Genomic DNA, 11,903 nt, shown 5'->3' with positions numbered 1-11,903 from the left:
ATTGTTATAGTAAATTACATTGCATTATATCAAGTTAACTTATTTCACCAAAATACTGGCAAAATATGTTTGTGTTGTTGTTAAGAATGTACATAGTACATACGTAGTACGCTTATTACGTCCATCTGTCCCAGACCCCATGCAGTACATTCACCGACCATTAGGGAGTTTGGGAACCTCAGCTTAAATAATATTATATATGTCTACCAACACATTCAGATGAAAACTAAAAAATATTTCTGCTAGTTGTGTTCTTCTCACCAGCCATTATCCTAAATGCGGTACATGCTGTCAAAATAATTGTACTGTAAGGGTAATATAATGGAAACGTACTTGTGATAAGCCTAATAAAATTCAGTCCATATGGACAATAAGTGCATAAGAATAAAAAACATGTTTATGATTTGTTGTAATAAGCCTATTAAGTAATTTAAGGGGCGGCGAAACCGAAAGATCGTCCACATGTTGGGTTCGGTATTACGCAGTGTTTCCAGTAAGAGCCTGAAACCTCAAGCCACAAGACAAGTCGCCTAGGAGCTGGCGTGTTGGGAAAGCTGTTACATCACAGCTTCAGACTCCCTGTTGGTTTTAGGTCCAGACGTTTCTTCCACTAAAAACTTCTTCTAACATTACAATTGGGGGAAAAACTTTATAAATTACACTGAAAACTTGTTTAAAAGTATAACATGTGTTTATAACATGTTATTTTGAAGCCTGTGATGCGACCGCGTGCTTTCTCTTCAGCCACGGACTTCAACTGAGTGAGGAAAGAATGCTGCTGCATTTATATAGCCATCTAAAAATAGCTCACCTTTCACTGCCATGTACAGCAAGACTGACATATTAACATAGCCAATAACGGCTCGTCGTTCTCTCTAACTCCTCCTTTTTACCTATTTTAGCGCCGCCTTAATTGGACGCCTGTGAGATCATCAACCCTATTTACCTTACATGGTCACGCACGGAATTGATTGACAACAAACCACTCCCCCCTCTGAGTCCCTTGGCTCGCTCCGCTCACTAGACAGCTAGCCCAAGCTACTCGCCTGCTGAAGCTACGGCATCCAGGGGAGAAAAGCAACCTGGAATTTATAGTGAAGATTGCAATCTGGCAATGCGGAAATAGATGGACGTTTCGAGTAACCGAGTTGGCATTCCACTCCTGGACTGAAGACCCGAGAGTTAGCACCAGATAAAAAAAAGGATTGCAATTCAGTGATACAATATTCAACTCTTCGTATTATTTAGTTCCATTGGCATACAGAGCTATACTTTCTGGTGCACGGACAGACGCAGACGAGGGTCAGAAGAATATATATTTTTGTAAACCCCTCACTATACAAAAGTGGGGTTGTCTTTTATTCTGGTGGATCAAAGTTAATTGTTTTCAAATCGCGCATCAACATGGACGTGTTGGCGAATTACAGTATTTTTCAGGAACTCCAACTCGTGCATGACACTGGCTATTTTTCTGCGATGCCTTCGCTGGAGGAGAACTGGCAGCAGGTGACTTACTTTCTTTACTTTTAAGCTATTAGGTTATTGTATCATCACTTTGTACGCTGCCTACGCTCCGGAGCTACAGCTGCGGAGTTGCGGTGCTCACATGCCAGCCCATGCAGTCCAGCGCGCGCTGCTTGTCATGAAAACAATCTCAACTTGATCACACCCGCAGACAGCTCTGTGTACTGAGGCTGCTATGGACGCGTCTGTGTCCATCATTCATTCGAAGTGTGCTAGTTTGTAAGACCCTGATAATGGCTACTATCTGTCCTGTGTCTTATTCTAACGGCTCTTGATTGCATCTTGCTATAAGATTGTGATGGCGTTATTCTGCAATGAATGACAAGTAATAGCGTGTTGGTTCCAAGTATGCATTTTTTCCTTTTATTTATTGTTTCTAAAGATTAGAAATTGGTCGAATCATCGTAATTCAATGACAATAGTTATTTAATTGCTTTTAGCACCAGACGGTATTCGAGTAATATTATGCTTTATAATTGCCGTGTTTTTGGTGTATTGATTAGAAAATTCAGAGCGATCGATACAGTCGTCAGTTGTTCTATTTGCTTTATTCTCTTATAATGGCAACCAACCTGAGAGAAAAACGTAGAGAAAGCTGGTGGCACACACACACGAGGCACACACAAACACTAATTGCACTTCTGTCATATGCGATTTGGGAAGGCACAGGGCAATTTGGGCATCAAAGATGGACACTTGACTAATAACAAGAGACTTGTCCTTAAATAATGCATCAGCATCTGTCAGATTACTTGGTGTTTTCGGGCTGTTGGTACGAGAACTAGCTCCCTATAGTGATGCATAATATATTATCACCACCGACGCGCGGCGAGGACGTGCGCGTGAGGGAGATAAGCGAGACTGAATGGGGGATGCGCGTGTGTATTTAAGTGTGTGTAGACATTATATATATAACATTATATATAATATATATATATATATATATATATATATATAATGTCTACATACACATAAATACCCACGCACATTTGAATTGGAACAAGACTGCATTCAGTCTCACGGTGGTATTATGATATGTGGTATAACCATCCATTCATTAGAATAAAGTCATCTGCAGGGTTGGCAGTGGCACAGTGAGAACACACAGGCATGCACATGGCCAAGCAGACACCCGTGCCAAGGCAACTGCCTGTCACTGATCCCTTCTGTGGGTGACTAGTTTTACTGACACTAATTCACATGACTTGATCCTATTACTATTTTGTCAACTGATGCTGTTGGTTTCTAGAAAAAGGGTGTTTAGGATATTAGTGTTTAATATATGGACGTCATTTTACGAATGGAACAAACTCAGGTTTCTGGCTTTTTTGGATGGAGACTGATACGTTTTTGAGTGCTCGACCGGTTTAGCTGATTTGGTGCGCGTGGTGAGATGAGCGCCACGCTGCTGTGCGCTCGATCGCACGGTTCCGGCTGGGCTAGGGCTGACTGCTGTCTACCCCAACTCATTGTAATTCCATGTGCTCAACTGCGGAAAATGCATCGGCTGGTTATTTATCGCTAGTGTTTGAGCGTGAAACGGATCCAACAAACCCCTTGAGCACACAGGCAAAATGAAACACACACAGCCACACACACTAATAAACACACTAATACACACACACATATACACACACACACACCTTTGGTTGGTTGTGGCCTAATGGAAAGCTATGATATGGCAGGGTTCATCCGATCACTTTAAGCAGCAATTGGCTGTTAGCTGACAGACAGACAGACAGAAAGACAGGTCTACTCAATCGGTCTTGGCCATCTTTCTATCATTCCTCCTCTTTCATGTCTCATATAACTTGCTGACTTTTGTCAATTAGTCCACTGGGACTGTGTAGTTTTTTTCTTTCTTCACATGTCTTTTGTATATCATGTTCATCTGGTAACTGTGTTTGTTGTTTGTGTTTGACTAGCTGGCATTGACAGCATAGTGCCTTGATGTTTGTGATGGCTGTCAGGCCTGCCTCCCAGCAGGATTGGGAGGACAGTGGGTCTATGGGAACAGTGATGGGAGTCCAAAGTAGTAGTAGCTTCTACCAACCTGGGAGTGAACTGCTCCAAGTCTGTCCTCTGTTACCAGCCGGACCTCGGGCACAGGATAGGAGAGAGGAGATGAGGACAGAGAGGGAGAGAAGAAGGAGATGAAGAAAGGAGAAGTGGAAGATGGCATGAAAAAGGGGGAGAGGAAATGAGAGAGGTAGGAAATAGAAAGAGGAATAGGAAATAAAAAGAGGCTTGGGGGTAGGGTGGCTAGCCTTGTGACGGAAAAAGGAAAACGTTTGGCTCTGATCTGGTAGACCTCATTTCTGTTATATGTGCTTCCTCACTGTTGGCCGGAGGAAATGGAACCACAATGGAGGGTGCATCCCAAATGGAACTGTATTGGCTATGAAGAGAACTGCATTTAACCAGGGGGACCATTGGCTTGGCACATACATTTGGGGTCAAAAGAAGTGCACTATCAAAAACATGGTGCCATTTGGAACAGAGCCAGAGAAAAATCTGTCAGAAGGACAAACCATGAAGGTCCCTTTTGATGGAGGGAGCGCCAGAGAAACGGAACCGGGTTATAGTCATTGGAAAAAAGCCCCGGCCTGAATGGGAGGACAGGTGGATAAAAGAGGCTCTGCTGTCATGGTTGACGAACGCCGTTAAAGCCGGGCTGATGTTTTTACTGGTGCGGTAGAACGGTTTGATAGGATAGGATAACATCCACTCCGTCTAGCGCGGCCCTAGATCTGCCAGGCCGGCAGGGTAAGGTGAACGACAGACACACGTCTCTTCTTCCCTCCCCGGTCTGGAGACAAGATGGATGGCCGTGGCAGGTTCCCGGTGAGCAGAGCATGAATCAGGCCTTAATGGACGCCATGTGGGTGAATTGAGTTTCAGTGCTCTCCGGCTGAGACCGGGGCTGAGGATGGAGGGGGGGATTGGGGGGGTACGCGATGAAGTCGTCCCCTTTTCTCTCTCGGGCCTTAATGCTTTCTCTCCCTCTTTTCTTTCCTTTTTTTTCACTCCCTCTTTTCTCTCTGTTTTCATTATCTCTCCATCCTCTCGAGTCCCCGTGGAGACAACACCATGAGGCCGGCTGGGCCGTCTCTTTCTCTCTCTCTCTCTCTCTCTCACTCTCTCTGTCTCAGCCGGCTTGAACAAAGACGCCATCTCTCACTGTCACCAGGAGACAGAGGAGAGAGAAAGTGGGAGACGGTGAGAGAGGGAGAGTGAGGTACACAGGGAGATGGGGGAGAGAGAGAGCAGCCTACTGTAATCATGACTCTACCGTCCATCTTTGGTAGAGAAGGGGAGGATAATTTCAGCGGTGACCCACGAGAGAGGTTAATTCAAAGAGCGGCTGTTTGTGCAACAAGAGGGCCACTGTTGTCTCGGTCTCCCCTCCGCTCACCGACCGCGCACACACACTCAGGAACACACAGTCACATGGGCATGGTGGGGTGGAGGGTAGAGTGTGTGGGTCTGCCTGGGGATTGACACAGGAGGCGAAGTAAACAACACCATTAAAACTAGGTGAGACACCTCGCCCAATTAACCAGCCTCACCTAAGAGACAGCCCGTGGAGAGAGGGGATGGCAGTTTGTCTGTCTTTGTGCTCTTATCGGTGTGTGTGTGTGTGCGCGTCTGGCTGGATGTCTGGCTGTGTGTCTGTATGCTTGTCAGTCTTTTTGTCTCTGATTGTCAGACTGGTTGTAGGTTTGTCTGTCTCTCTTTCTGTCTCTCTGTCTGTCAAGCTGACAGGCTGTCCGTCTGGCTACCTGTCTATCTGTCTGGCAGGTTTGTTGTCTCTTTGTGTGTGTGTGTGTGTGTGTGCATCTGTCTGGTTGTGTGTCTGGCTCTGTGTGTGTCTCTCTGTGATTGTCTGACTGGTTGTCTGTGTGTGTGTGTGTGTGTGTTTGTGTGTGTGTGTCTATCTGGTTGTCTCTGTGTGTCTGACTGGTTGTCTGTGTATATGTGTGTGTGTGTGTGTCTATCTGGTTGTCTCTCTGTGTGTCTGACTGGTTGTCTGTGTGTGTGTCTGTCTGGTTGTCTCTCTGTGTGTCTGTCTGGTTGTCTGTCTGGTTCTGTCTGGTTGTCTCTCTGTGTGTCTGTCCAGTTGTCTGTCTGGTTGTCTGTCTGGTTTCTGTCTGTGTGTCTCTCTGGTTGTCTCTCTGGTTGTCTCTCTTTGTGTCTGTCCAGTTGTCTGTCTGGTTGTCTGTCCGGTGTTCTGTCTGTGTGTCTGTATGGTTGTCTGTTCTTAGACAGGACCCATGTATTTGTGGAGAGAGTGTAAAAATGGGTCACCCTGTGCCTCTCTCCCTTTCTCTCCTCTCTCTCTCTGCCCTCTCCCTCTGTCTGTCTGTCTCTCTTTTTCTCCGCCATGCCTTGCAGTTCCGTCTCTCACATTCTGGGCCACTGAGTTTTCTTCTCTCCTTTTTGTTTTCAAAGCGTCTATTTTAGTTCCTTCAGGAATTACAAGAATCCACTGTAATTGATTTGTTTTTACTGGGCTGTATTTTTAGATCACAGGGTGTGTGTGTGTGTTTGATTGAAATGCACGTAGCTAATCCTGCCATGTGCGTACTGTACTGTATCCATAAAGAGAAGTCATCTCTCCAGTATCGTAAAGATGGTGGACAATGGCAGAAATTCATGACCTGAGATATTGGGGAGAAACATACAGATATGAAATCCTCAGTTAGCCTTTATAACTAATCTTGATGTTTGTGTACGACGGGTCTTTGTGTTGTCAGCACCCGCTCCAGGATGCAGGTCTATCTGCTGGCGTTATGATTGGCAAAGTTTCCAGTGACAGTAGAATGTCACCCAGGCTTGTTCCATGTCCCTCAGCCTCCCTGTAACCCAACACTGCTGCCCTTAATCTACCCACCCCCTCCATCCCTCCTTCTCTTCATCCCTGTGTCCTCCACTCTGCTTCCGCCTTCCCCTCTCACTCTCCTTATATCCTCTGTCCGTCTCCCCATCCTCAATCTCTTTACATCGTCTCTCCATGTCCCCCTCCTCTCTGGCCCCTCTTTCCCTGGTGGCCGGCTGACCTACAGACCAGATCCCGGCAGCCTGGCGTACTGGGCCGTCTGAAAGATCGCCCCTCCCCTCCGTCCTGTCCTCCAGAGCCCGGGCCGAGGCTGCCAGCCTGCCTTTCTCCCCCTCTCTCCCAGGGATCTCAGCCCTGCCGCCCGGGGAAGCCAAGTTTGACAAGATAATGAATTGCCATGCATGCATATTCGCCGCTGCAGTTTTTCACATTTCACAGCCCAGTAAATCTCAGAACAGAGCGTGTTGGAGGGTGGGAGTGTTGGAGGATGAGACACGGAGTATAGAAAGCACAATACCATTCCAAATGGATTCCAGTGGGTTCGGCCTACTTATGTGTATGTGAGGCCTATTTAAACCCCCTCTCCACCCCCACCCCCCGGTCCTGGAGAATCCTTTACCCCACCGTTATGTCCCAGCCACCCTGCGGACTATGTTAGCTGCTGGCACTCAGCCTGTATCCCCCTGACCAGTTGGAGATGTGTGGAGCTGTATAGCTGAAGGCTCCTCAGCTCTGTTTCGGGCCAGAAGCTCAGTTATGTAATCCTCAGTGGAGTGAGGCTGGTTGAGAGGCTGAGTGCTGGGGAGGACCAAATGGAAGGAAGGCGGGGGCCCTATAACATCCCATTCCCAACCGGCCCCCTGGTTTCTCACAGGGGTTCACTCCGGGGAAAGCTGTGAGATTATGATCGGGGGGGGGCTGGCGTGCCGTGCTGAGTAGCCCAGTGAGAGGCAGGGGGCGACAGGGTGGGAAGCCGGCAGGGTCCCCCAGCATTCGTGACGGAGGCGCTGATAGAGTGGAAACACCTGGCTGGATTTGGTCCTGGGGGTTTATTGCTCTCTGGGACTTGTGGTTCTGTTTTTCACTACTGTCTGAGGATCCACATGCTTGGATCCTACTATGGACAGACACAGACACACATTTGTATTTCTATCCTTGTGGGGACTAGGAACCCATAAATCCACGTTCCCTAACCCTAACCTTAACTTGTAATGCCTAAACCTTAACAAAAGCCATGTTTCAAAACTATGCCCAATTGTACGTTTTACCTGAAACCTAACCCCTAACCCAAGTCTCCACGTGAATATATTCAGTAAACCTGGTTCACTCACAACAAACAGTTTTTTGCACTAATAAGCAATAAGTAAAATTTTTCAAACATTAGTTTAGCTACCGAACATCAGAAAAGCTTGCAAACGTAGCTGAGCCAGCCAGTCAAACTTTGTATGAAATGACAGGGTCAGGGACGCTGTTAACCAGCGCAGCAAACATTCAATATGTTTCAATAAAAACTAAGTAAGCCGTCTATGTCAGAAGTAGAGCTAGCCTGTCAAGCTAGTTAACTCATGTCAGTAACATGATGTACACCTTTGACTTCCAACCTTGACATCCGACATCACCACTCTGCTACAAGACATTATAGACCACGCTGTGTATTCATTCAGCCAGCCTTTACCTTGGAAGATGACAGGTGACAAGAAGTTTACATAATAAAACATTTATAGCCGACACAAATGTCACTGAAAAGTCTTGTTAATGTCAATGAAATTCTCGCAGTGCGAATAGGCCCTGCACACACCACCCACTGCACACCACCACTACAACACACACCACCCACTGCACACCACCACTACAACACACACCACCCACTGCACACCACCACTACAACACACACCACCACCACGCACACCACCACTACATACCAGCTCTCCACTGAGTAGCTGTGTGAGGACCAAACAGTCTAGTTCGCTACCAAACCGGTCAGATGAGGCCTGAGGCCTGAGTTACGATTGTCCACGTGAGAAAGAGGAGTCACTGTTTCTTTGAGCTGAAATTGCACCAGGTTCACTGCCTTTGCCATGGTGACTAGACGTCTGTGAGAATGACGGGCAGAGGAAATGGAGGCGAACTCGGTTAGATTCCTTGCATGTGGTTACGTTGACTTCCACCACTCGAATGGCGTACAATGTACGTCCCGCCAAAATACGTGCATCAGGTGAGAAAGTGAAGGGGGCTTTATCTCGCTTGTTGTCATTAAATTAAACCTAAACCTCTGTTTTTGAAGCGGAACAGTCTCATGACCATCAATCTGAAATCCCACCTTGCAATCACATTCAGTTTGAAGACAAAATAAGAGTGGCAACCAATTTTAGCCTATTGAAACAGAGACCCTCCTCCCTAAACCACCTGCTGCACACCGGAACCTCAGTTTGGTTTGGGTGATTTACCGCTGGTGAAATGTGTGGGACACTGCAAGATCCTTTTTAAACAATATGAGTAAATTTTTGGGAGTTTGTAAAAGCTAGGCCTTTTGAATGGGCTACACCTAACACATCTCGTCAGAACGAGAGGTCCAATCACCACACACCCCAACAGAATGGAAACACTACTAATACCAGTGTCAGAACGAGAGGGCCAATCACCACACTCCCCAACAGAATAGAAACACTACTAATACCACTGTCAGAACAAGAGGGCCAATCACAGCGCTCCCCCGCAGAATGGAAACACTACTAATACCACTGTCAGAACAAGAGGGCCAATCACAGCACTCCCTCACAGAATAGAAAAACACTACTAATACCACTGTCTGAACGAGAGGGCCGATCACAGCACACCCCTATGGAATGGAAACACTGCAACCCAGCTGTATCACGCTCATCATTCCTGCCTTGTAATTCCTGTTCCACAGTTTCTGTGTCAAGGGGATGCATTATCACTCACATTCAGACCTCACTAGTTCCACCACTTCTGCTTTTCACACAGAATAATCAATGGCTGTGTTTCAAAATGCGTACTTGGGTTCTCCCGTTCTTTCAAGGGTCAAACTCCAGGAGCGTGTTGGGGAGCATCATAAGCACACCTGAGTCCAGTCTGTATAGACCCTGCTGCCTAGTGACCAAACAACAACATTTGTCTTAGGCAAGGATTGTATCCGGGGACTGCGTTGTGTCGTGCCCTAAGAACAGGCCATAGCTTAGCTGCTGTGTGGCCTATACGCACCCCTTTGTGCCTTATTGGTTAAATATCTACCACTGATTTAACACGGCATCAGGCAGACAGATATGCTCTTTCTGTTAGATCTTTCAAAATAACCTACTAATGAATTTAACCCTGGTGGTTTTGTTTGCTTTAGCCTGAATCATGTACAGTAGATGATGAGTTGTTAAGTACTGCCAGGCTTGACGGGATCAGCATTCAGACTCATTTATCCCCATAGCTGTTTTTACTTAACCGCTATAGATGGGAGCTGCCAAACGTCATGATAATGCAATAAAGCCATGCCTATTGTACTGACCATTTCCTGTCTGAGTTGGCGCCTCTGTCCTGCTGCTTCCCACACACACACACGCACACACACACACACACACACTTCCTGTGACCTGATATGACTCGATATGTGTGTGGTCTAAAGGCTATTCTCTGTATAGCGTCCTGGTCAAATGGAGTACACTGTGAAGGGAATAGGGTGTTGTTATGGACACCTGGTCAAATGGAGTACACTGTGAAGGGAATAGGGTGTTGTTATGGACACCTGGTCAAACGGAGTACACTGTGAAGGGAATAGGGTGTTGTTATGGACACCCACCCAGCATAGAAACAGCCAGCCAGCAGGAAAGACCCCCACGGCAGCACAGGGCCGACACGTGTGTCAGTTCACTCCCCAATGGAATCTAGTCACTGCCTAAGACCTGAGCCGCCTGGACCCGGGTTAAAACGCAGTGCACCGCTGAGGGATTAGGGCGCCGTTTGGGACTCATTCCTAGCCCAGATGGATCCACCCATCATTCAAACACACCACCTTCTCTCAGCAAAAACACAGTCAACACACCATCGGCAGCTGGATGCAATTAGGCTGTAGTCTGAGAGAGGGAGCCTTTCATGTGCCGGGGGAGGAGGCAGGTTCCCCTTTGAAGTGGGGACCCATTTTACCGACGCACCGCTGTGTGTGTGGGTGCGGGTGTGCGGTTAAGATCATATTTCACATCTCACCTGACCCCTCCTCTCCACCGGTGCTATGAAATGTGACACTCAAAATCTGTTTGAAGATTATTATTTTTTCGCTGATTCAACAGCGGAACTGAGAGACACACGTACCTAAAGAGAGAGAGATGGGGGGGGGGGCATGTGGGGGGCCGGGAAGGGTAACTGTATAAGGGACAACACTATGTATTTAAATTATAAGTGGTGTAAGATTGATCAAATTAGTTCTAATTGAGTGGCGCCGTATCCTGTTCATCGGCTGCTGTCGTAACATGGCTGGCCCCTGGAATGGTCATGTTTTCTCCTTCCTTTTTCTTTTCAATTCATTCATATTGGCTTCTTAATTAGAAACCATTCAAGTCAGGCACAAGCTCATGGGAGCAAATCATTTGGCAGGCAGGTTAGCCCACCCCCAGACTGAGTCTACTTCCCAAACCGCATCCTATTCCCTCCTGTTAACCAGAGTCGGGGCTAAAGTAGTGAACTGTAGACAGACTAGCGTTCCCTTCTGGACGTGCTCAGCCTGAATAAGCCATTCACTCAAATGGAGCATAGATTAGATATGAAACTGCACAGTAAGTACATTGTCTCTAGGAAAGCGGAACACATTAACTCTGTATAAATGGGTAGTTTGAGTCTGATAGAGGTCCCTCAAAGCCACAGCTTAGCGTGTAAAGCTATAGGTTTGATCTTTAATGATGAACGGTGTCCCGTATATGCAGGTGGCTGACTGGTGAACGTCCCGATCGCGCCGTCATTTCATCTTCACCTCGCTTCATATCAAATAGATGTCTGGGTGCTTTCCCTTGGCCGATGCAGGGAGTGCTGTGGCTCGTCAGACGTGCACGACTGCAACGACAAACGTAACGGCGTGGATCCCACGGCCCCTGGCGCTTGCGCTTCCGTGGAATGAATCCAATTCGTTTGGTGACGGAAAGGACAGGCAAGGTCATGGAACTTTCCAGACAGTGCAGGGGTGAGGTTGTCTATACTGTACCGGGCTCTGTTATAGTCAGGGGCTACACAAGGGCCATATTGAATCAGCAGTACATCGGAAAGGGGGAGGGGGAGCACACAGATCGATTTAGCAATCCAAACAAGCCATGTGAGCTTGGCTGGCTCCTCTGTTGAGGTTGGGCAGAGGGGACAATGGCAACGTACCAAACGACTGTATTCTCTATGCGGCGCACTATTTTGGACCAGGGTCAGAAGAGCTCTGGACCAAAGCAGTGCACTATGGAATAGGGTGCCATTGTGGAGTCCGCCAGCATGACTGCCAGGAAGCCACTGTGATGTCCAGAGTGTAGACGGTTTGTTTGGTGTCCAACATTACGCG

At 47.2% G+C, this 11,903-nt stretch overlaps 1 protein-coding gene across 1 annotated transcript in view; it reads left to right on the top strand.

Annotated features, from left to right (window-relative positions):
* Positions 1-1,031: 1,031 nt before the first annotated feature.
* Positions 1,032-11,903, top strand: part of LOC105016259 (Krueppel-like factor 7) — a 52,035-nt gene continuing 41,163 nt past the window's right edge. Inside the window, exon 1 of the mRNA XM_010879960.5 lies at positions 1,032-1,506. Coding sequence (XP_010878262.1) covers positions 1,405-1,506 — 102 coding nt within the window. The 5' untranslated portion in view covers positions 1,032-1,404. The remainder of the gene's footprint in view (positions 1,507-11,903) is intronic.

This window comes from Esox lucius, chromosome 16 (genome assembly GCF_011004845.1).
Source record: "Esox lucius isolate fEsoLuc1 chromosome 16, fEsoLuc1.pri, whole genome shotgun sequence".
NCBI classification, from domain to species: domain Eukaryota; kingdom Metazoa; phylum Chordata; class Actinopteri; order Esociformes; family Esocidae; genus Esox; species Esox lucius.
This window is presented reverse-complemented; position numbering and strand designations above follow the sequence as displayed.